Source organism: Condylura cristata, unplaced genomic scaffold (assembly GCF_000260355.1).
Source record: "Condylura cristata isolate star-nosed mole 26May11 unplaced genomic scaffold, ConCri1.0 scaffold00024, whole genome shotgun sequence".
Classification (NCBI taxonomy): Eukaryota; Metazoa; Chordata; class Mammalia; order Eulipotyphla; family Talpidae; genus Condylura; species Condylura cristata.
Genome location: NW_004567125.1, coordinates 25,511,140 through 25,537,418, shown reverse-complemented (window position 1 = coordinate 25,537,418; position 26,279 = coordinate 25,511,140). Strand labels below are relative to the sequence as shown.

The 26,279-nt window shown below is 41.6% G+C and overlaps 1 protein-coding gene across 1 annotated transcript in view; it reads right to left on the bottom strand.

Annotated features, from left to right (window-relative positions):
- LAMC2 (laminin, gamma 2) overlaps positions 1–14,359 on the bottom strand; it is a 57,032-nt gene extending 42,673 nt beyond the window's left edge. The window contains exon 1 of the mRNA XM_004688552.2: positions 14,166–14,359. Coding sequence (XP_004688609.1) covers positions 14,166–14,244 — 79 coding nt within the window. The 5' untranslated portion in view covers positions 14,245–14,359. The remainder of the gene's footprint in view (positions 1–14,165) is intronic.
- Between the last annotated feature and the right edge of the window lie 11,920 nt (positions 14,360–26,279).

The window sequence follows — 26,279 nt, the reverse complement described above, 5'->3', positions numbered from 1 at the left end:
CGGGGATTACAGCTGAGATGAAAAATATACAAAATGAAGAATAATGTAAAAAATGTATTTATAAGATGAAAAAAATTAAAGTGCTCCATGCATATATGGACATATGGAGAAATTTAAATACTCCCTCTCTCCCCTGCACACTCTCTCTTCTATGGTCCTTGAGGGGCTGCTTTTCTCCAGAGAACCCAATTTAGAAAACAGTCTTGGTTAATAATTTTTAACACAATTATATATTTATTTAGGTTAGTAACACTTAAATGCAAGCCAAGAATACATTTGAAAACAAGAGGCAATTCTAAAGATGTTTTTATTTTACTTTTTCCCTATGTTTAACCATTTTAATTTTATGTCTAAAATTTTTTTCTTTTTCCTTTTCTTTTTTTCATGATACACTTGATACTCTTCAAAATTTGAGGCCAGCGGCAAATTTAATAAGTAGTTTCTACCAGGAGACTTGACACAATATGAATGATGGAAATATATAGATCCAGGTCATGGACATGTCTTGAATGAACCAGGAACCAGTGATCAACTGTACATTCATTCATCCAATCATCCATTCATTTATTCATTCATTGAAGACATTCACATTGGGCATCTAATGCAGGCCAGGCCCTGTTTACAGCACTGGGAACACAACAGTGAATAAAACCAATGGAGGCTTCAGCTCCCAGTGGGTTTACAGTCAAGTATGAGGTAAGGAAAATAAACAACCTAAGTAATACATAGAGGCTCTTGATAGTTCTCTTTCAATCCCAAAGCAGTAAATAGGGAGTCAGGGGGTAGGTGAGTAGGAAAGGAAGGATGAGAGATGCCAATGTGATGGTTTACTTTATTTCTGTTTTGATATTAATCTGCTCATCAATTTGTCATTTTTCTATCAAGTATATTGTTTTTCCTGTAAATTACCATGAATTATTTACATAACAGATATATGAAACTATTTGCCTCTTTTTTTTTTTTTGAAGATTTTCCTTTGCCCCTCCTGATAAATCAAATCTCCTTTCTCTCCAGACTATCTCCTTGAAAGAATCTTGTTTTACTAATTTTTAGTGCTTTTCCCTCCATGTTCTTCTGTCCTCACTGCATGAGGTGGACATCTACCCCACTCATTTCATCTATACACTTCAAGCCTAGTAGGAAACCATACTGGCTCTTTGGATTTTGCAAGTCAGCAAGAGTTCAAAGAAAAGGAAGTTGCCAAAGTTTTACTTTGTCAAATAATATATTAACACCTAACATGTGTAAAATTATGTCAAACACTCATCACATTATCCTTGTTTTTCTCATTTTGCTACAGACAGCCATGGGTCTGGCATTAAAATACAATGACATCTGAAAATAAAGAAACAAATCAAACTTGGGCCTGAACAGACTGAAGCATGATAGGCTTTCAGAAGGCAAGTTCTGGAATATCTCTTCAAGTTTTGTCCAATGTGCTTTCTGTCCCCTCACTCTAACACCCCAAAATACTCACTCTTGGTTCTTTCCACAGGTAAAGGAACAGGATTCTTTAAGTTCACCTCAGCACCACATAAACACATCTGAAATGCACTCAATTTACTCATCCTCACACCTGTTTCATTAAGTCAAGTAAAGCCCGGGTGGTAATTGTGTCTGCTGCACCATATGCTGCCTCTTGGGCTCTTAACTATTTATTATAATAATAACTATAATAGCACGCCGGCACTGACCCTCAAGGTGCCTCTTAGGAGAGCCCAGCAGGTAGCCCACAGCAGAATGGGCCGCCCACCATGGCTGGTGCTCCTGGGAGAAACAGATCCAAGGTGCTGGAACCCTCTGCAGACAATGGAGCAAGCGCCCGAGGGCTCACTTCCCAACACTCCTACCCCCACTCAGACACAACCCCAACAGGTCAGGACAGGATGCACAGGGGCAAAGGCTGTTTCCAAGCTGTATCCTTGGGAGAATGAAAGGAAACTGAAAATATTTCCTAGGGTTGTTCTCAGAACAAGCCCTCCAAATAACCAGTATCAATGGCTGCAGTTCATCAAGAACTTATGTTTCCGATAGGAAACATAAGCTGTTACGAGAAATTCTAGTAATTTGGCATGAATGTGATTATTTGTGTATAAACAGATACAAATGGCTCTAAACTTAAACACGAGCTCCAACTTTTCACCAGAATGATCTAATCTCCATTTTTACACCAACTATGAACTCATCATACTTTTTGGTGTTTCAAAAGTAAGAACAAAATTAAAATCCCAACTCCTTTCAAAGTCTACCAGGTATAGTCATACTGACCTCTCCACCTTTATCTCACTTCTTTTCCTCTTTTGTTCCCTGGACTCCAACACACAGATCCTTGCACAAGTTCTGGGATGTGGGCCCTGCCTAGTGGTGCAGCAGGTTAAAGCACAGCACTAAGAAGCTAAAGCCACATCAGCATGAGTTCAATCCCCGCCCCAGAGGTGACCAACATGGCACGGCAGACCTCTCCTTGCCTGCCCACTGCTCCCCTCAGCAGCGTACTTCATCAGTCAGCCTGTTCTGCTCCCCACTCTGTCTCTGGTGAATCCTCTCACCACTCCTACACCTCTGACCTGTACCACAGTTCTGTATGCATACGTAAATAAATTAAAAAAAAAATTCTGGGATGCACCAGGATCTTCCCCAAGGTGTTAAGACTTGCTATTTATTTTTTGCGGGAAGCCTGCTCCCCCCCACCCCACAAGTCCCCATAGCAGCCAGCACTATCTCTCTGGGAAGCACATCAGATCCTATGTACAGCCCCAGCACTAGCCCTTCAACAGCTTCTCCCTTCCTGAATGCCCACCGGGCTGATCCTCACCACTATCCTGGCATGTGTCATGTTTGTCTTGGGTCATCACTGTCTGTATACACAACTTGTTTCCTCTATGGGATTTCTTACCTGTGGATTCCCAAGTACTCAATACAAGGTTTGGGACTGGGTGGGTGGGTGGATGGATGGATGGATGGATGGATGAATGGATGGATGGATGGATATAGGGACTGATGAAAGAAAAGAATAGACAGGAAAGTGGTCAGAAAGAGGAAGGAATAACTGGTAGATGGAAAACTAGGAGAAGACAGGGAGGGAGGGAGGGAAGGGAAAAGGAAGAGCAGAACGGGGGGGGGAGAAGGGGGAAAGGTAGACTTATAATAAGAAAAGTCAAACAAGACCCTAAATATCCAGGGACCTAATTTAAAATTGCCTCAACACAATACTGAATATTTTCATTGTTTCCATATATGGAATTCAGTGAAAAAAGCCAAAATGTTTCAATCAAGATAGAAAAAAAAAAGATCCATGATGAGAAAGGGACAGTAGGAATTGTGAGAGGAACATGATACCTGCAGTTAGGAGTGTCTGGTACTTTCTTTCAGGCTGCGCTCACACAGATGACTCTGTGAGACCTATGGTCCATGGTCTGTGACCTGCAACCTGCCACCTGCCACTCAAAGGGTGAGAGCCTGTGGGCCGTGTGGGAGGGACAAGCCCTCAAGGGACAGCGGGCTTGAGACCACGAAATCAGTGCACAGCAGTCAGGCAGCCTGGACAGGCAGTGTACTTTGGCTGGCGCGCAGGGCTACCTCAGCAGCCAGGAATGTGAGCATCGTGTTTGAGCCTGACAGAGCGTGCTGGTTGCTATTACGTAGAGCTTTGCTTCTCTTTCTACCATTTCAGCTGCTCGGTGAACTGATGCAGTGAAACAGTGGCACGTTTATACAGCACTTAGGTGTAATCTCCCATGGACAGTCCAAGTTTAAACCACCTAGATGGTTTAAATTCTCTTCCTTATTTCAAGGGAGGGTGTGTCCCTGTACCCTTCCTGGCACTTTGTGCCTCTTATTCCCTTTCTGAGACGTGGCGTCTTTTTCTCTTCTTCCCCCTTGGAACTTTCCCTTGGATACTATGACAGCGTGTTGTCGTCCTTCCTCTTGCACCTTACTCGTGGCCTCGGCCCTTCTCACAAGCTTTCACTGGCTCCTCTCCTTACCCCAGCTCCAAAGGTGATGCTCCTCAAACCTTATTCCTGAACTTCCATGACTGGCACTTTCGAACTCCTCAACTCATCCAACCCAAGGGCTTCTATGACATCCCAAGAACCTTCTCTGGCCCGGTTTTATATGCTTGTGACCAGTCATCAACTTCATATCTCCAACTGACTGTCTGAAAAGCTCTTAACACAAAATGTTTCAGACCAAATTGGGGATTGTCATCCTCTAAGTAGAAAGCCAGAAGCTACACTGGCAAGTTCTGCCATCTTTCTCACCTGCCCATATCTAATTCAACACAGAAATTTTATTGCTAGAACCCACTAAATAGCTCAAGTTCATCCAAGTCGATCCTCTTTCTGGCCACTCAAATCCCAATCACCTCTTGCCTACAAAGTCTTCCTAATTGAATTTCTGGCAAATTCTCTTGCCTCCCTTCACTCAGCAGCAGAAGATATTTTCAAAATACAGATTCAATCATTTCCTCTCTGCTTAAAACTCTGATGTCTCCACTTTTTGGGGTTAAAGATCAGGGTTTCTTAGCACTGCATAGAAGCACCCTGTGACCTAATCCTTGCTATTTTTACAGCCTGATTTTTTAAAAAGATCTATTTATTTATGCATACGGAACTGGGGTACAAGTCAGAGGTGCAGGACCAGAGACAGAGTGAGGAACAGAACAGGCAGTAGAGGAAGTACACTGCTGAGGGGAGCAGCAGGCAGGTCAGGAGAGGTCTGCTGCTCCATGTGGGTCACCTTCAGGGCCTGGGATTGAACTCACACCAAAGTGGCTGTGGCTCTCTTGCACTGCTGCTTCCTAACCCATTGTGCCACCAGTGAGGATTATTTCCAGCCTGATTTTATATAACACCCACTATGGGACAAGTCCTTCCCCATTCATTTCATTTATACTTCATCTTGTATCTTCACTTCTTTGGTTCTTAAAATTCTTATATTATAAAGGAAAAGCGTGGTGGGAAGAGGTGACTTGGGACTAACAATCCCAGCTACCCTCCTCCCTTTTGTTTTCTCAGAGAAGTTACACTAAAAGTGAAACCTTAATTTATGTTATCAGATACCATTCCCTTCTGCTGAGTCAAGTAACTGGCCTTATGCAAACTAATGACTGTTTTATCCTCAAAGATAGCAACCATCACCTCCACAAAATTAGTTGTAATATGGTCCTTTTATAGTAAATCAAAGTAAACAACTAGACTGCTTTAAAAACACTGGCAAATATATATTCTCAGAACAGAAGCAATTATTGAAAATTTCTTTAAATAATTGAATCTATTTTTTATAATTTTTACAAATATTCAAAGTGCACGTTAGTTACATTTAAAGCAAGAAGCCTCTGCCATCTACCCTTCAGGCATCAAAGGCACTGGAAGCTGTCATCCTATTTGCAAAATCAAAGTCTCCAAATGGAGATACTCAAGATGACAAGATGAAGATTTTTTTATATATTACCCTTACCTGTGATGATGAAAATGTTCGTAAGTATTTTTTGGTTTTAAAAGCTCGTAGGTGGGATTTTTCTTTCTGACCTCTAATGTTTCTCATCTTGGGTGAATACTGTCAAACAAAATATGAAGTGCCATCATTGGAACTGATACTGAATTTTATGGTTGCATGTGTGTGTCCATGTCCAGTTTTCTCTTTTTAAGAGATATCACAATATGCCTTCTCATTAGAAAACTGAAATGGCTCTTCCCTTGCTAAGTCTGTTACTGAGTTCAGTCCTCTGACTCTTAGCTTGCTACATCCATTTGTTAAGTGGAGGCAGCCAGAACCATGGAGCCATAGCCTGCCTGGCCAGCTCACTTCAGGACTCATCCCTGGACAGCTGAAGCAGGGCTGTGCCTCAAAGTCTCCAGGAAGACAAGCAGAGAGATCGGCGTTCTAATCACGTGGGCAATTCTGAATGATAAAATAAGGATAAATCCCTTCAGGTCCAAATTGTCTAAAGTCATCAAGAGTCCACAGATAACCTTTCCCTTTTGAATGTTCATAGGCTAAAAAGATCTAATATTGTCACTAGTGATTCACAGCACGTTCCATTGCAGCCTAGGAATCAGCACCTGTGAGGGTAGAGAGTTGGTGAAGCCTTCCCCAGCACCCCACTGGGCCCAGGTGGACAATCGGAGAGGGAAAGAAAGTACTGCTTAACAGAGAAGTGGGTTAGAGATGCCCAGTTTTGCCTGAAAAGTCAGAGTTCAGGGTAAAAGAAGAGGCAGAGGGTTTAGCTTGAGTGAGTTCAAAGGTGAACGGGCAGAGAAGGTTAGGACCCAAGAGACACCAGAGTTCCCCTTCTCTTACACCTGGCACCTTTAAGGCTCTGCCGGTGCTAGCTATACTATGAAGACTCAATAACTGATTGTGGTAAAGAGTAAATGAAAGTATTCACCCACCCCCACCGCCCTGGAACCCTCAGCCTCTGACCACAAAAATTGCAATTTCTATATTTCCATGAGATCATTCATAAAGAAGTATCTTCAAATATAGAAAGGGCACTTGACTATTGTTCAGAAAACAGAGGGTTCTTTGAGCAGTTCTTATAGGGCCCAGCAAAAGGTGTCAACTGTCCCTTTAAGAAGCAGCTGAAATAAAGGAAGTCAGAGACTCCAGGTGACCTGGAGGTCTTCTGAAGAATGAGGACCCAAAGGAGAGAAATCAGTATGAAGAGCCTCAATTAAGAAAAGTTAAAAATCTAAAATGATATTCTGATTTGTACTGTGGTTTTTATTTTATTTTTATTTTATTTGTATTTATTTATGCATACAGAACTGGGGTCTAGGCCAGAGGTGCAGGGGCAGTGAGAGGATTCACCAGGGACAGAGTGGGGAGCAGAGCAGGCTGACGGATGAAGTATATGGCTGAGGGAGGCAGTGGGCAGGTCAGGAGAGGTCTGCTGCACCATGTGGGTCACCTCCAGGGCAGGATCGAACTCATGCTAAAGTGGCTTTAGCTTTTTGGTGCTGTGCTTTAACCTGCTGCGCCACCAGGGAGAGCCCTATTGGCATGTTTTCTGTAGCTAATTGAAGTGTACATTAAATGTGGTTTTCAGTTAGTTAAATTTGTGCTTCCTCCCCTGTAAAACTTTCACTGCTTTTTGAATAATACATCTCTGTAAAAGGAGATGAGCATAGATCTCTTGCTACATCTCTTCAAAAAGGGAAAAAACATCGAGGTGTGTACCTGCTTGCTATACATCATAGTTCTCCGTTTTGACAAAAGAACAATAGTGATTCATGTATATTTATGATGTTGGGAACATATTCATGCGGTGCATTTATAGCATCTTCCTTCAAGATTCTTTTCTGAAAAACATCACTTGAAAAGGCTTTATGAAAATTGCACTGCTTGAAGTTAGATGAATGAATTACATGGGCTTATTGGAGCCCAATCATTTTTACCTATACAGACAAGAGTTACATATTCCAGAGGACACTAGGTCATGAAGCCTCCACCAGGGAGAAGCAGCGGGGGATCCTGCCCTCACATGGACAAATGCACTACTACTGCTCTATTCTCCTTCCCACAGCAGGCCAGGGTGGCCTCATCACCGGTCCTTGAGGAGCTGAGTATGTGAAGATCCCCTTCTAACACACACAACCCTGAGGTGGGGCCAGAACACAGCTTTGGGCTTCTGTCTTACTTGAGATGACAGCAATAGGAACCCCCTGTTACACCAAAAGCAAAATGATAGTGATTCGTTGTTTACATTTTATTTTTTTAAGATTTACTTATTTATGCATACAAGAACTGGGGTACAGACCAGAGGTGTGGGGAATGAGTGGATTCACCAGAGACAGAATGGGAGCCGAACAGGCAGATTGACTGAAATACACTGTTGAGGGGAGCAGTGAGCAACACAGGAGAAGACTGCTGTGCCATGTGGGTCAGCTCCCTGGCCAGGGATTGAACTTGTACTTCAGTGGCTGTGGATAGCTTCATAGTTCTGTGTTTTAACCCACTGCACCACCAGGGAGGGCCCAAAATGGTAGTGATTTGAAATAGCAAAAGTAGAGATAAAGTCTATGTGGTTCCAACTGTGACATTCACCCGATCCTGAGAGACCCCAAAATTTATACCAGTAGTCTTCAGCAGGGAGAAAAAAAATAACCCCTGGACACAGCTCTGTACACACTGATTCAAAATGTTAACAGTCACTGAAGAGCAATGGTTGATAAAACATTATTTCTCAACTATCTTTGTTTTCTAATCTATCACAGGTCAATTCCAAGTTGTATGAAAATCTGATAGAACTGATCAAAAATGACTTGGGTCATTTAAAATCTATTTTCTTTTCAATGTACATGAGCTAGTGTGTGTATTTGGTGTTAACCTGTTGTTTCTGATCTTTTTTAAAGAAAAGGTCACTTTATTCCCTTACACATACAAATAGACAAGACACAGTTTTACCAGTTAAAGACATAGGAATGTTTTTATAAAAGATCAAGATCCTGAGCTCTCCCTTGTGGCACAAGGGGTTACGTCTCAGCAGAATGAAGCTATCTGAGCCACTGCAGCATGAGTTCGATCCCAGGCCAGGAAGCTGAACTCCCTGACCCACATGGAGCAGCAGACCTCTCCTGTCTCACCTGCTGCTCCCCTCAGCATTGTATTTTAGTATATCCACCTGTTCTGCTCCCCATTCTGTCTCTGGTGAATCCTCTCACCCCCATACCTGGGGTTTACACCCCAGTTCTTGTATGCATAAATAAATAATCTTTTTTTTCTAAAAGTCAAGATTTTATCAAGTCTGATAATTAATCTAAATGAAAATTCTTAGTAAGAATTAGAAATAAGCCCAGAAAATTTTCTGTTAAAAACACCAAGCTAGCCATTGAAATCGGATCCTGCTACTAACTGTTGAACCTTGGTCAAGGTAATCACTCCTCTGTGTCTCAATGTTCCCATCATCAATGAGGATAACACAGGTTGGACCCCAGCCCTGCTATCACCACACCGGGGGCCTGGTGTCAATAAATGAGAGGCTCCTGAGGACATCCCTAAGATATATGCTCTAAAAATAGAGCTGAAATATGTACACCTTTCTGTAAGAATGCCTCATAGAGGCTGAAAATTTGAGTAATTATTCAAGTTTTTAAGTGAGTTGTGGAGAATGAATTGGCTGCAGTTTTATTTTTCTAGAATGTGAAGATACATCTTTACATAATAAAAGTGAACTTTGGTAAGGAAACAGCTGGAATTATGTAAATGGTCTACAAGCTTGAAGAAGTCCAGGCCATGTATAGCTTTGACTAGTCAATCTGCACCTCTCCTCCAACATAGCAGAAGGGGAAGACTCCATCCTTGTATTAGTTAATCAATATAGGAAAAGCATCATTCTTTTCTTCCTTAATCATGGTGACACAAGACAGTACTGTTTGTTGGGGAGACACATAGACAGCCTTACAGTTACCCACCAATACAGAAAAGACCTAGCTTTAGGCTTTGGATATGAGTCAAGTATTACCTCACATACCTGGTGCTTATATTAGGACGCAGCCCAGCAATGACTCAGTAATCTACTAGGTCTGACTTGTGACTAAGTTAGAATATTCCAGAGTCTATGGAATCCCCATTTCCATACTCTAATAGATGGTTCAGATCTTGTCATCAAATCTTTCCGGGGAAAAAAAAAAAAGGTCAATATAATCGAGCCACTAAATGACACAAATATTCCCAGGGAGGCCACAGTTGTTCAGTTTCATGCTCTGACTTCCAGAAGCACTGATCACATATCAACATTCTTCCTTAGTTTTGGGCCAGTGGAACTAAACCAGTGGCTTCTCCCAGTTCAAGACACCCTGAATTTAAGATAACATGGGATCTTTAGCTTATACTCAAACCCAATTCTATATCCCTGTTTATTTTATATACCTGAGTAGAAGATGGAGATTTTCATTTTTGCAATTTTTCCCCATAGGGGGAAATAAAGCTCACATTTAAATGCTTTTAGAAGTTCTCCAGTTCTCTACTTTATTTTAAAAATTAAGCATTATTTTGGGGATGATATGTTATTTCCATGTTCTGGATGCTTGTAAGTAAGAAGGAGGTCAAGCTACCCAACATAGTTCTCATAATTGTTCATTATTTTGCAATTATGAGTGCTGAAGTTCTCATAAGTCTTTCAAGATGATTATGAAATCACAATGTGCGTTTAAGGAGAATTTTTAAGACTTTTAAATGTTTTGAAAATGGTGTACTTTCCAATAGCAGCATCAAAAGCAGACTCAAACAGGACCACATTTCAAGCTACTTCACAGAAGTGAAGAAACTCTATTAAGTTGGCTTCAGCAATGTTAAAAGAGAATGGAGAGCCTTTGAAAATAATTAAGCTATGTGAATAAGCAGATGAATACTTCTAAGTTCTCTTACAAGAGATGAGAATTTCAATATGGTGGGTAACTAATTTCCTAAGTTAAATGTAGGAGACATGACCACTGTATCTCTATCACTAAATGCTCTCATACTCATTTATCCTTTTAATTTATTATTTGTGTATGTGTATGTATGTGGTGTCAGGCATTCCCATTTAGAGGTGCAAGTCTATCTTATATGAATCACTTTACACTTGGCATGTTCCAGTGACCAACAGACTGATGGTGATGAGGTCTGCTTGTGGACCAAAAGCAAGAAGAGCGGACATGAAATCCAATCTTGAAAACCCATCTGCAGCCCTCCCTGGTGTCATAACGGGTTAAAGCACAGCACTATGAAGCTGTCCACAGCCACTGCAGCACGAGTTTGATTCCTTCAAGCCCCAGCCAGCGAGGTGACCCACATGGCACAACAGACCTCTCCTCACCCACCTCCTGCTCCCCTCAGCAGTATATTTCAGTAGATCTCCCTGTTCTGTGCCCTACTCTGTTTCTGGTGACCCTCTCATCCCCGCACCTCTGGCCTGTACCCCAATTCTTGTATGCATAAATAAATCTTAAAAAAAAATCTGCTATGGGTTTTGTGTCATGTATGCTATCTGTTGCGTTAGGTAAAATTTGGGGTTCACTTCAGTCTGAGCAGAAGGACTCCTCATCACCTTTTGTGGGTGGCAAAAGAAGTATCTGAGGATTCCACCATTCAGAACAATTGCTTCAAAACATACCTAATGGCTGAAATAAAAAAAAAAACCAACAACAACATACCTGATGGCTGAACCCAACAGAGTCAGTTTGGTCTTAATTCTTTGTATATTAATATTTGATATCTGAATGTCAGGTACCACATCTACATTGTTGAAACTCTTTCTTTGGCTAACAAAATACTCTGCTTTAGGGTTTCTCCTCTATCCTCAATGCACATTCTTTCCTATTCTCCTTTCCATCTCCTTGCTAAGTTTTGAGGCTTAACTTTCCACCTTTGGGTTCCCAATTTTATATATCAAACTTTCTTTGACACCTCAAAATCATAGTTTCAGCTATTCACTGGGACGGGTGGATGTCTATTCAACATGTCAGGTTCAATAAGTCCCCATCAGCACACTCCCTCCCCCATCACTCACCACCCCATTCAATTGCTCCCAAATCTTCCCTTCCTCATTGACTTTAATGGCATCAGTTGTCCAAACAATCACACAAAACTGAATCCTTGAATGTGTCTTAGATTTCTCCATATTTCTCCCTCATGTGTATGTCTGCAAACTCACCCCACACCAAACTCTTTTGCTTTTACCTTTTAAATGTCTCCAACATCTATTGGTTTCTTCTTTATTGTTTCCAAGACCTTGATAGAAGGCGTCATCATTTTTCATGTGGATTATCACATGGCAATAATCCTCTCCTAGCCAAACTGTACCCTCTAAGCTGAGTGATCTCTTGGAAACCTGAATCTGACCATGTTCACTGCTGCTTGGAAACCATTTCCAACTCTTTTTTTTGCCTCCAGGACACCATCTTCACAGCACAGCCGGGCTTTTCACACCCAAATTTTTGTCTTTATTTCTAGTTTCATTTCCACTGCCTTCTCACACCATTTCCAGTTATACCTTCCCTTGTAAACTATGGCCCAGATCTTTGGTGCAATTTGCCACACTCTAACATATCAAACTGTGGGCTCCAGAAGTCCTTAGCTTTCTTATAGATCTCTGGGCATCCAAGTTTATTAGAACTGGAATGTTGGCTTCCTGCTTTTACAGGAAGTGTGGTTCCAGGCATATTAAGGCACTTACAATCATCTCATTCTTTAAATCACTTTCCAAGTTTTCACAGTACCACTGTCTCTGCTAAACAGGTGAAGAAGCAGATTTCAAGTAGTGAGGAGTGAGTCAGCCATATATTCAAAGTCAGGTCAACTTAATTGAGACCATCCCCCAAAACCTTGCAGACTAGATCTAACATCATAATCTCCCCTGCAAGGAAACCACCAGGAAGTAGAGCCATTGCTTTAGGCTCTCATAACACAGCCCCTGGACACACACATGAAAGGTGACCACTTTCACTCCTACCACAATTTCACTTCTACTTCCACCTTTCCCCAGCCTCTCATGAAAGGAAAAAAATGTGTGTTCCATCCCGACACTAAGCTTTTCACATTTTCATTGAGCTCTCACATGGAGGCCTTCAAGGAAGGAGCCTCCATGAAGCAGCTCATCTCCAAGGACGGGGAGAGTCCGCAAATGAAATGAAACGCTGCTTCTGAATTAACGGTCTGGATGGAATGCTCAGAGCTGGTCCAACCTTGAAACGTGAGAGTCCAAGCTCTGTCCTCTGGAGTCTGATTTTGTTAAACAATTGATCGCATCCTCCACATCCAATGAGAACACACACATATACACTCATATACAGTGCATGGGGAAATTGTTTCAATCATTACTCTTCATATTAAACATAGGGACCTCGTTTCCTTACTATCTTTATTAGATATTCCCCAAAACTCCAAGGTCTAAGAGCCCCTGGATCAACTAATAGTTTTGTCTTTGCCAATAGTTGTTTGAGTGGTTTTGCACAAATCATTTATATTTTTTGGAAGCCAAGGGATTCTTTTAAGACAAGTTGACCCATAAATAGCTTCCTTTGTATTTTCATAGTCACAGGGATCTTTGAAGACAATTTTTACTTGGTTAAAGCTATTTATTTTAACTGTAATGACACCTAACCTACATGATCATTTTCATAAGTGATTTTTAAAGTGGTAGTAAAGGATGATGGAGTGGAAATTAATCCTAATATTAGTTTAAGAAAAAAAGAGAATGGACTCAATGCATTCAGACTCATGCCAAAATCTTATTCAGGTCATTCAAAGACAATCCAGGCCAGCATCGCCCAGATTGTGCAGGAATAAATGGAATGTTAAGCTAATTCCATATACAAGTGAACACTGGCTCGGGCTCACAATTTGCTCTTGTGTGACAATGGCTCTTGGATCTACTGAAAGGATTACTGAAATGCCTTCAGGTGGGCATCAATACCAATATTAAAATTCGGGGTAGTTATAAGGACAAGTGCTAGCAAAAACTAAGTGACAAGGAAAACACCCGCTACATGTTGTCACAGCTGACACCAGCATACAGTAAACAGTTGCTAGGTGCGAGTTGCTCAGCATGAGCATGAACTGAATTTCTCACAAAATGACAGCCGCTGGGTGCCTTAAATAAGATTAAGTGAGCCGACATAGATGCCCAATAAATGCCTGTTGGATGAATCTTAGGTGAAAGTACTCTAAAAAATGGCATTACACAAAAGTAGGCTAATTTTCCATCCCAAAGATGAAACAGGAATTCCAGAAGGATTATTGAAGAGGTGCCTTTACCATCTTTGTGGTGTTCACTATCACAGAAAGCGTTCCCATGCAAATCCCGTCAGTAAAAACACACAGGAGGGAGAGAAATTATCTGCTAACACTTGAATGATTCAAGAGAAGCGCCTTGATCCAAAAAAAGTAATCAAGAAGGAACTTTTTGGAAGTCAGGAAAACTCTTACTGGGAAGCAAGAAAAGTTCTGATTCGGCACAGCCGATTGGCTGCACACTGAAAAAAGTCAGACAGCTTTATATAATGTTAGTCTTATTTGAGAACGGATCTCTGGAGAAGCGCCAGGTGGGAGAGGAGGAGGGGGCCGAAAAGAGGTCAGAACAAAGCCAGAATCCTCAGAGGTGATTTCAGCCCTCAAGGTCTGCAGAGAAAGGCCGGTTCCCAGCCTGGGGCTGCGAGGCTCCCTCCAAGAGGCCGACTCACCTTCGCTCATGAAAGTGGCCTGAGCTGCAAACAGCAGGAGCGAGAAGCAGAGGCAGCGGCTGAGCCAGGGCGTGGGCATGGCCGGGCCGGGCGCCTCTGCGCTGCAGGGTCGCTGCCCGGCGGCGCCTTGCGCTGGAGTTCTCACTGCGCTCGCTGTGCCTTCCTTTTCCTTGATCAGGTGGTTTTATCGACTCTTCAACCTGACTCAATCCTGACAGGAAGAGAGACTGTGTTTCAGGGTGTGACTCACCTGTGAATAAGGAGGACCCAGCCCTCGGGAGGCAGACAAACATAGCACACACAGAGCCGTAAAGCGCTCACCACCGCCGCCGCCGGGCTCCCCACTCGCCTCACGGAGGGCACACACCTGGCCAGGCCAGGGCGTGGTGCCGACGCTGCGGCCCTGGAAACCTTTTGGAGAAAAGTGCCTGTCAGGTTCTCCCAGAGCCCTCCTTCACTCCCTGGGTGGTCCGGGGCAGAATAACAGAGGTAGGCAGCAGCCCGCCCCTTCCTCAAACTGGGAGGCCCAGTCTCAAGTGCGCAAACTCAGAAATGATTCGTTAGCCCTTATGCGCTCTCCTCTGAGAGAAGTAAGGAAAAAGAGGTCCCCCGGAGAAGGGCAACAGGGTCCTCTCCTCTCCACCCTCTGGCGGAGGCTCAATCTTTCCCTGAAATCCAGCAGCCTTACCCCAGCCCATCCACTCAGCGGGTGCTTCCTTCTTTTTCCCCAGCATCACCAGGCTGAAACCAAGGGTCTCCTGGGTCCTCAAAACTTCCTGATCCCCTGCTGCTATTTACTAAGTGGCCAGTTGACTGGCGGGGTCTCCCTATAAGTTTACCTAACAACCAGTGCAGCTCTCACTCACAATCATGGTTGGTGCTCAAAAAATGTTCTGAGTTAAATAAGAAAGAGGATCCAGATTTCACACTCCTTTTTTGATCGGAGAGTATGCTTCCCATGCATTACCTATGGGTCCATTAGAAAATGATGAGACCAACCGTGTCATCTAAGACCACTGTGCTAAGTGAAGTGAGTAATACCTGCAAATCTTGGTATATTTTCCATGTTCTCTTTCCCTAAGAAGGTTGGTGGCAAAATTCAGAAAGTTACTGTCAAAAAGAAGATTTTGGCTCCTAATAGAGAAGTTAAAATGACACACACACACACACACACACACACAATTTATATAGTCTAGCAGAAACAGCCAAGGTACTCTTTATCATCAAGGCCTGCAAAAGTTCCCAATAAATTGTTGTTTACTGAACTTTCTCTGGATAATTCTATTGATAATATTAAGCACAACAAAATAAGATAAGACAGTACAGTTGACCCTTGGTCAGTGCTGTGGCTGGAGGGGCCAGCTCCATCATGGCTGAAAATCCACATGTAATTGTTGGCTCCCCCAAAACTTAACCAAAGTCATCCCTGATTTCTGTGGGGGATTTCACAGTTACTGAAATCCAGGGATTCTGCAAATCCCTTATCATCAGCCCTCTATATCAGCAGATTCAACCAACCAAATCTGTGTCTGGAGGGCCAACTGTATTTATTGGGGAGGAAAACACATAGATAAGTAGATACTTGGAGTTCAAGATCATATTGTTCAAGAGTCATGTGTACATGATTGTCAATTGTATAAGAACATCAGTTTATACCTACAGTGGAGACTAAGGAGGGCTGACTGGGATAGCTGAGGAAAGTTTTATATAGAACTTGGAGCATGAGTGAGAAGTTCAGGAACGACCCATATCTGATAGTGGCATCAAAGAACAAGAGGGGTGAGGGAGGTTACTGGAAAAGGCTAACACCCTCTCTAAAGTCTTTAGCAACAACCCATGAGGAATAGAAAGGAAACTCCAATTTTCTCATTCCAAATTTGATTCTGTTCTGCTTCTTCCAGAATTCAAACACCATAGTCTTCTCTGTCAACATTCATAGTGTCTGATTACTGCTACAGGGACTAGGGATTTAGAATTTTCTCTCCTAGTAGGTGGCATATTAAAGAGGCTGCAATATGTCACAAGTCCTTACGTTCTTACCCATTGGTATAATTGTACTGCAGGAACAAGGAATAGGATGTGGACAAAATAAAGTCTTGAAGGTGAAACTGCATTTTAGCACAAGTTGCTGCCATGTATTATATCTCAAAACATGGGACAGAGGTTTTCATCTATCATTATCATCATCTATTATTAGCAATATATTATAGCTAGAACATACGTAGTATGTACTCTTTGTTATTGCCTTTCTACACAGTTACACTTTAGTCTTTTAAACAATACTAAGAAATAGGTGTACTCTTAATTTTCCCATTTACAGATGAGAAAACAGAAGTACAGAAAAGTTAAGTAACATGCTCAAAATCTCCATCTTAGTAAGTGGCAAAGTCAAGATTCAAAACCAGTGATCTATTCCAGGGTCCATAAGCTCAATGGTAGGTCAGATTTTAAAGTATATAAATAAGCAAAGTCACAAAATGGAGTGAATTCAACCTGTAGCAAATGATTATTTATCAACACCCATTACAACTTGACCCACATCACATCAGACTCTGAGCAAATATTTCTGATTTTCTAACATGTTAGGACTGAAAGGCCTCTCAGAGGTCACCAGACCTGAAGTAGAAAACAGGCCCTGGACACCAGGTCAACCCTGCAGCCTCTCGTAGGTGAACACCTCTTCCTGGTTTTCTCAGTTCCCACCCAGACTTGCCCTGGGCCTCTTCACACACTGAAGCAACCCCTCTGGCTCAGCTGGAGCTCCAGCTTTATTTCCTACCTTGCTCAGGGAGGTATCAACCCCAGTAGAAGTTTGAAAATTTCTCTCCAGTGCATTGTTGGATGAAAAACACTCTGGGAAATTACAGGCCAGAGAGCATATTCCCAGGTCCAAACCCTGGCTTCATCTCTGCTCCAGGCTTTTTAGTTTCCTCTGGCCCTGTTTCCTCATCTGTAAAATGGGACAACAGAAACTCACCTGGTTTTTGGGAAAACTAATGAGCTGATGATGAAGCTAGTGCTCACATCATAAGCACTGTACAAGTCAGCTGTAACAATCTCTAGCGGTGTTCCTATTTAGGGCATTAGCAGCATTGGTTTTTTTTCTTCTTATAACCATTAATTCAACTCCTCTACTGACTATTCAGTTGTAATTTTAAACTTCTGTTGAACTCTTAGTCTAATCCAGATTCATGTCCTTATTAACTTTTACTTGGAATTATTCATTTTGCTTTTGCTAAATATCTGAAAATTTCCTCACATTCAGATTTGTCCACCTGATGGTACAAGTGTTTTGTTTTGTTTTGTTTGCACTTGAAATTTTAAATGAAGGGGTAATGGACCTTTTATTTCAGGGAAAATCTAAAAGTAAAATAAATTTAAAGAGATATTGATGATTAACTTCAATCAACACATGCTTCTCAGAAAAGCAACAAAAACCTATGTGCTTTTCCACGTGACCCAAATTAATACTTTCCCCTAAAATTCAGACAAAAATCAACTCAACATTGTCCAGCAATAAAAAGGAATGAAGAGATACACACAGAACATGGAAGAAGCCAGATATGAAAGACCAGCTCCTATGTGGTTTTCTTGAAGGAAAGAAAACAGATCAGTAGTTACTAGGAGTAGAAGAAAGATTGTAGTGGGGCATAAGGGTAATTTTGGAGGAAGAAATATTCTGAAATATCACTGGTCCAAAGTAATCAAACTAAACGCTTAAAACAGGTCAATTCAGGCCCTCCCTGGTGGCACAGCGGGTTGAAGCACAGCACCAAGAATCTGAAACCACTTCCGCATGAGTTCGATTCCTGCCTGCCCCGGAGGTGACCACATGGTGCGGCAGACCTCTCCTGACCCGCCCACTGCTCCCCTCAGCAGTGTACTTCGTAGATCTGCCTGTTCTGTTCCCCACTCTGTCTCTGGTGAAGCCTCTCGCCGCCCCTGCACCTCTGGCCTGTACTCCAGTTCTGTATGCACAAATAAATAAATCTTTAAAAAAAAAAACAAAACCAGGTCAATTATATTATCTTTAAATTATAGCACCCGAAATAAATTGTACCTAAATAAAAATGGTATTTAAAAAAAGAGGAAATCTCCAAAACTCAATGTAGCCCACAATTAAGATTGGATGTAAATTCTGTCTGCATGTGTTGTGACAAAATCACAGCAGAGTCCAGGCCTGAAATCCCTGTTGGGCCTGATAAACTCTGAGGAGCTTCAAGCCAAAGGCCACCTCAGGCCTTTGGGCAGAAAGGCCACGCTTCTGAAATTCTGTCTGCTGTGCTCATTTACAAAAAGTAAGAGTGTCTTTTCGAACTATTTGCTTAGAGGCAGGAATGCCAACCCTGGAAGTAACTGTGTGCCCCGGCAGCTCCAAGCTTTTCATCTTCACTTCCCCCTCGAGTGTGATCCTGGTGTCCAAGGGAACCAGTTCATTGCAGTTTTCCTGACGCAAGCTGGACGGTCCTAAGGCACTTCCAGGGGTGGGGTCCGGAAGGTTGTGGCCCTGGAAGTCCCCTCAGCCCATTGTTTCATTTTCAGGTCTTCCTCACCCAGGGGACTTTCCTTTTCACAATGCTGGGCAGATCCCTTCACTGTCATGTCTCCACCTCAACCTCCCAAATAGAATTGTAGGTGACATGCTGATTTGTGCCTGGAGTTCTGTCATTACCTTAGTTAACTCTCGAGAGGAATGTCTGGTATGCCACCTCCTTTCCAACGCACTTGTGATAAAGTTGAAGCACTAGCTGTTAACATGCCAGCAATGGATAGGGTGATTGGTCTCCATTCCCTGCTCTTGATCTAAGTACAGAGACGTTTGCCTAAAAATGTTCAATGTAAAATATAGCGATCAGTGGGGAGAGAGCCAACAACTCCCCTTTGTTCTTAATTGGTAAAGGAAAATGTCCATACATGGAAATGGTTGTGTTTCCTGGATCGCCTGGGTAAATTCTCTGAGGTTGGCAGGGCTCCAGAAAGCACTGTTCTCTAAGCAAGCGCCCTGGCTGAATGGCACGCTTCCATTTACTGCAGAAACGGGTAGAGTGCTCCCACAGCTAGGTTTCAGGGGGCAGGAGAGCCAGGTCAGAATTCAAGCCCATGTACTTATGAAGCCAGATGATCCTTTTTCTGTGATTGCTGGAGGAATCAACAGCTATTCACAAAGAGCAATGTGGGGGTGATTGCAGCTGGAAATATTCAAGTCAATTATTTACCAACACAATAAGTGGGGATGAGTGGTGAGAAGAAGGATACATGCTCAGAAGAGACAAAATAGTCATGAAAATAAGACCAAGAGAGGGTGAAATAGTCCAAGGGAGAGCATCAGTAACTGGGGGCCACCATGGTGAGAGATCTTCCCTGGGTTGCAAAGGTGGCGGTTAGGGGGTGCAGGCTTGCCCAGATAACTGAAAGCAGCAGGGGGCATCCTGAGATCAGACATCCCTATCCACCCTGCCTTTCACAAAGAAGAAATCAGTTCAAGAAACAGTGGCTATAAATGTGCTCTTAATTTCTTTTTTTTTTTATAAAGATTTTATTTTATTTGTGCATACAGAACTGGGATACAGGCCAGAGATGTGGAGGGTGAGAGAATTCACCAGAGACAGAGTGGGGTGCAGAACAGGCAGATCAACGAAATACATTGCTGAGGGGAGCAGCGGGCTGGTCAGGAGAGGTCTGCCACGCCATGTGGTCACCTCCGGGGCAGGCGGGAATCGAACTCATGAGGAAGCGGCTTTAGATTCTCAGTGCTGTGCTTTAACCCGCTGCGCCACCAGGGAGGGCCGAATGTGCTCTTAATTTCAACCTGGAACTCTGTACCCTAAAAATTTAAATGATAAAGTCTGAAAAATTCCATACCATTTAGAGCCTACATCTCGGGTGCGCCTTCCAATACTAATTTGGACAAGTACACTGACAGTGAAGCTGTGTGTGCCCAGCTCAGAGCTTAGAGCCCTGCAGGGTTCTGGAGTTCATCCCTCACCACCGCCAAAGAAACTGGTGCTGTAATAGTCCCCATTCTGGGGTTCCCCAGGATCCTTCACAAACCCATGCCAATGCCTCCCATATAGTTATTATTCAACTATGACATAAAAACAGATTAAGTCTCTCGCTGCATATAAGCATACTGTCCTTCAATTTAAAGTGGGTTGGTCCTTCACATAAAACATGCAATACCTCGTCCTCATAACATACACCACACTCTCCAGTGACTCCTGAAGATTGCTGTGAGGTGCATTCCTTTTCACATTACCTTTTGTGATTCTTCAGTACAATGACTTCAGATTCTTATGCAACATCCTTTTACATCGTCCGATCAGGTCTTGATGGTTTCTCCTGGTCTGATACTTTAATCCATGTGTAAGAGCACTTTATTAAGTAATTCAATCCTGAGCCTCTTTCAATAATTGGAAGTTACTTTCAGCATAGTATAAAAAGTCTGAACAGTCTGAAAGAATTCCAAAATTTAAAAGTTATCTCCCTTGTTCAGCTTTTCTAGGCTGATTACAGAGAAATCCCCAAACATTCCTGGGTGGTTCTTTTGCAGGAAGCCTGCAGATTGGATTCGACTTTGGTTAAAACGTGGAACTGGTGACCTCTGCAATTATGGAGAGAGCTATAAATAATCATAGAAAAATTTAGAACCGCTCTACACTAACCTAAAAATTTCATACAGCCTCAACTTGTCTGAAAAAAATAGGGAGAATGAATGTAGGCATTCTGACAGCTTAAGTTAAACTGGCACACTGGCTCCCTCAGCTCTCTGGCTATTTTAGGTGATTATATTTTAGATCTGAATTGTTTGGACCATTGTCTCAGTGTTCTACTTTTTATTGCATGAATATAAGCAAAGCCAGATGTAATTGTTACGCTTTATCAAAGGCACGAATGCCTTTGCTATTTTCTTATCTTGGTTTCTCTCTTAATACAACCTTTGGAATAACTCAGAAAATCTCAGCTATGACAGAATACAACTGTCTGGCTTTACAGCAGGTTGTTTATACAGAAGTGGCTGCATGGGAAATGCAGTGTCGCAGGGAAATTTAAAATGGTTATGCCTAAGCTAAAAATCACACATACATGGAAATTTATTATTTGAACTCTAGGTGGAAATTCTTCTTTTAAATAAAAAACTGTGGGTTTTTGTTTTCTTGGGTTGATTTGTAGGTTTGAATCTGATATCCATGTTTTCTAAGGAAGGATCAATTCCAAGTCTTCTTATCTTTGGTGTAGATGGAAAGCCCTTTTTATCTCCATTGTAATCTTTTCTGTTGAAATATTCTGAAGACTTTTTATTAACTCTGTAAGCAAATTTGTACAGATAAAGATATATGTAATCCATTTCCTCTTAGAAGCAGATCTCTTCTAGTCAAGCAACCAAATATGGATTTTCTCTCTGGAACACAGACAGAGCAAAAAGAAAACAGCCTAGAACTGCTATTATAAAATTACTATAAAAATTGACTTAAAATTTTATTAAAAGACGTTCTTCTGGGAAACTACATGCAAAAAAAAATGAAACTAGATCACTGCCTCACTCCAGTCACAAAAATCAACTCAAAGTGGATTAAAGACCTAGACATAAGAATGGAAACCATAAAATACCTAGAAGCAAAGATGGGTCAAACACTACAGGACATACACTTCAGTGACATCTTTAAAGACAGAGCACCCAACGCCACAATAGTGAAGGTAAAGATAAATAGATGGGACTACATCAAGTTAAAGAGCTTCTGTACAGCAAAAGAGACATTACTAAAAACAAACAGACAGCCCACTAATTGGGAAAACATTTTACCACACAAAAATAATGATAAAGGACTGATCACAAAAATATACGGAGAACTGATGAAACTCAACAAAAATAAACAACCCCATCAAAAAATGGGCAGAAGAGCTAAAAAGACACTTCTCCAAAGAGGAAATGCAGATGGCCAACAAGCATATGAAAAAATGTTCAACATCACTCGTAATAAGGGAGATGCAAATTAAAACCACAATGAGATACCACCTCACCCCAGTGAGAATGGCACATCTTCAAACAACTAGCAACAACAAATGTTGGCGAGGATGTGGAGAAAAAGGAACTCTCCTGCACTGCTGGTGGGAACGCAAACTAGTACAACCACTATGGAAAACTGTTTGGAGGTTGCTCAAACTGCTAAACATGGAGCTTCCCTACGACCCAGCAATCCCACTCCTAGGTATCTACCCAAAAGACACAAAAACACTGATTGAAACAGATACCTGCACCCCCATGTTTATTGCTGCTTTATTTACAATTGGAAAAACATGGAAGCAGCCCAAATGCCCAAAAGTAGATGACTGGATTAGAAAGATGTGGTACATATATACAATGGAATATTACTCAGCAACCAAAAAAGAGAGACACATGTCTTTTGCAGCACCTTGGATGGAGCTGGAAAAGATCATGCTTAGTGAGATAAGCCAGAAAGAGAAAGAAAAATACCGGATGGTTTCACTCATAGCTGGAGTATAATGGACCAGGTGAGAAAATAACAAAAATAATGAACAACCATATACCAGAGACATTTTGCAGGGGTGGAGTGGGGAATGGGCTCAAAAACGGGGGAGTGGGGAGGGAAGTGCACGGGATTATGGTGATGGCACACGGGTGACTTGGTGATGGGAAACCCGCGGGGATTACAATTGAGATGGAAAAAAAATGTACAAAATGATGTAAAAATAAACTGTTGTTAAAAAAAAAAAAAGACGTTCTTAACTATCCCTGGTTCTAATATTTCCAGATTTGCCAAGCAAGAGAATAATCCAACTGTAGCTTTCAACTTCATATGTTTTATCTATGTTTCTTTTTGACTTTCTGGTTGAAAAATTACATTTCCAGGCAACTAGTAGCCTGTCCATGATGATTTCTTTGCATGTTTCCAGCTTTCCCATAGATGTCTTCTCAGAGCCCAGGCTGTAAAAGCTTTATTGCTCTGGGTGTTTGTTGCTTTGGGTGAATGCTGATGGGTGGGGGCTTCCTTCAGGTTTCTGCCCAGCACGTAGACCTCTGGCAGGGTAAGTAGGCAGGGGGTGGGGATGTTAGAGCGTTATATCTGGCATAGAACTTCTCCTGCCAACCCAGGCCCCCTGGCACTGGCCTGTAGGCATCTAGAGAAGCAGCTTTTCTCTACTTGGCCAGCCCAAATGACTCCTTTTAGCCATCAGCACAAAATAGAAATGAAAGGATTGGATTTCTAGATTTTGTCCTTGATGTGAAATTAGTAAAGCAGGTACCTCATTTAGCTTTTTTTCTAATTTGGATTAGAAAATTAATTAACATCACTTATCATTGAACTTCACATTCTACCTTTCTGCTTACTCCAGTTCTCATGAGCTTTTCCAAACATTTCTTTTCTCTGCTTAGACTTGATAGCACCAACTTCAGCGAAATAGCATCTGGAAGACTGAATCATGTACATCTTCCAGGTAATTTACAAACACTGTGCCCCTCTGGAGAAGGGTGCTGCTTATGCTGTTTATGCACGTTTTCCTCCATCCCCCAAATTGCCCCTTCTTTCTAAACAAGTTCCCTGTGTTTAACAAAAAATCACTTCTAATTCCAGTTTAAGTTTTAGAACGTTTACCTCTCATCAAAAGCTTTAAAATAATTCCTAGAGTGGAATTACTCCTAGTAACTTCTTAAAACAACCACTATTGCTCCTTCTTGTCTTTAAACCTATTCATGCTCCCCAAGAGCCCCTTGCTGTGAGCAGATGTCCTTTCCCAGACCAGTTTTCCTCTTCCAGAGTACGGTGCTTGTTGACCTTTTTTAAAGGTCCCATTGGCCTGACTCTAGTCTGCTTTTCCAAGGCAGTTTTGTCCGGTGGAAATGCCCTGCACTGGTGCTGCCTCACAGGAGAGCCACTCACCACATGTGTTTATCGAGCATTAGAAATACATTTTTCAGTCCTCCCTGGTGGCACAATGGGTTAGGACGCACCACTGCAAGCTAGCTGCAGCCACTTCAGTGCGACATTGATCCTGGCCCCGGAAGTGACCCACATGGTGCAGCAGACCTCTCCTGACCTGCCCGCTGCTCCCCTCAGCAGTGTACTTGTTTGATCTGCCTGTTCTGCTCCCCACTCTGTCTCTGGTGAAGCCTCTCACTGCCTCTGCACCTCTGGCTTATACTCCAGTTCTGTATGCATAAATAAACACATTTTTTAAAAAAAGAAATATATTTTTCATTATATTCAGAGGATGTTCTGTACTATTTTAGTGTAACAAAATTATTGTTTTCCCTTGAATGTGACAATAATCCCACTTTGATTAATTTTCTTAATTTATTGTTTTCTTATTTCACAAATCACCTCGTTAGACATTTTACCATTGTATAGCGAGCAAAACATAGTAAAAAGGGGAAGCACAGAACTTTTGAAAAAGCTTTATGGAAGACATTGGATAAGAAATGACTTTAAGATAGATTCTGAAAGATGGGAAAGATAAGGGCAAGCCTAAAAGAAGAATTTTGGACAGAATGAGTGCTGTAGGGAACACCCACTGATGTCAAAATCTAAAGCAATAGCTTATTTTCCAGCCTGCCCTTTTTTTGAACACTATCTACAAGTTGTCTTCACAAACTGGCTCCTCGCTGTCATTTAGCTCTCAGTTTAAATATCACCTCACTTCGCAAACAGTGTCTCCTCACAGATCAAGCAAATCTTGATCTCAGCATCCTGTTTTACCCATTTTCTCCTTCCATAGATCACTATTTTACATAGGGTGGACTGGGAATCCATCTAGAACAAATGCTGTTGAGCAGAGAGCTAGATGAGGCAAGTTGATGAGTCCCATAAACATATTGGAGAGAAATGTCTCCTCAATGCAAACAGTGAAGTAGAGACACATCCTAGCTTGAGTGGCCATGGACCACAACAAAGTCAAATCGGCTCATGTGCAGAGTGTAACTTATTAAACTTTAGTGAAATATAAATGACCACCCATTTAGTGGCTGAAGACAGCACAGGTCTTTCACAGTGGGCACTTGTGACTAAGGATTGTGGCTTGTTAGCAGTCTCATGATTTGAGTTCTTGCAAAATTTGTGAGTAGATAGAACCACTTCTGATGAGGGAAAAAAACAATTTTTGATAATAAATACTTAATAATTTCTTGTTGGACTATAACAATTTGACCTAGTAGAAATTTTATCTTGTGTGAATGGATCAAGAGGTAGCATTCAAAAAGATAAACTCATGCCATTTACAGCAACATAGATGGAGTTGGAAGGCATTATGTTCAGTGAAAAAGAAAAAATTGAATGGTTTCATTTATAGGAGAATATAGAGAAGCCATACAAGGGGTCAGGGGAAAAAAAAAAAAAAGAAGAAGAACCATAGATCTGAGGCATCCAGCAAGGGAGGGAAGAGCACAAGGGTCTATGGTGATGGTTCACACGTGTGCTGGTGGTGGAAAAATTATGGGCATTACACTTAGGGGAAATGTCAAATATTTTAAAAGAATGACCAATAATATAAGAAGAAATAAATTCAGAAAAGTTTAATTTTATGTTATTTAAATTTTCCAAGCCTGCATTTTAATAGGCAGCTATCATTTTTATGTTAATAAAACTATGTAAAGTAGGTTTCTGTAGTTGGAGAATAAGTTCCTTGCTCTGATTTTTAGTTTCATCTTCTGGAGTTTAAAATTTGGAATGGTGCATGTATCTTCTTCCCACAACTGTAAACTTATTCACACTGCTTTAGCTGAAGGGTATTCAGTAAGATATGGCCTACGTAGATTCATAAAATGCCAGGAAGATGTAGTTTTAATTGCTTTCCAGAACACTCTCGAAAACTTACTTGGGTATCATATCATCTCTAAATGGGATTTACCTGAAGAAACTGTCATCATAATGCATATTTTTGATGATATGAGTTGAAAATTTTAAAGAAAATAATGATACAAGATTATAAGTACATGTGCTTATAATCTTTTTGTGACCCTAAGTTATATTCCTTTATATTAAAGTCTGAAACATTTATTTTTTGGGGAAAATTTTTATCAAAAATCATAATAACATATTTTGCTTTGCTCATTAGCATGTTCCTTGAATTTTCTTGAGCACCTACTATGAGCTAGACACC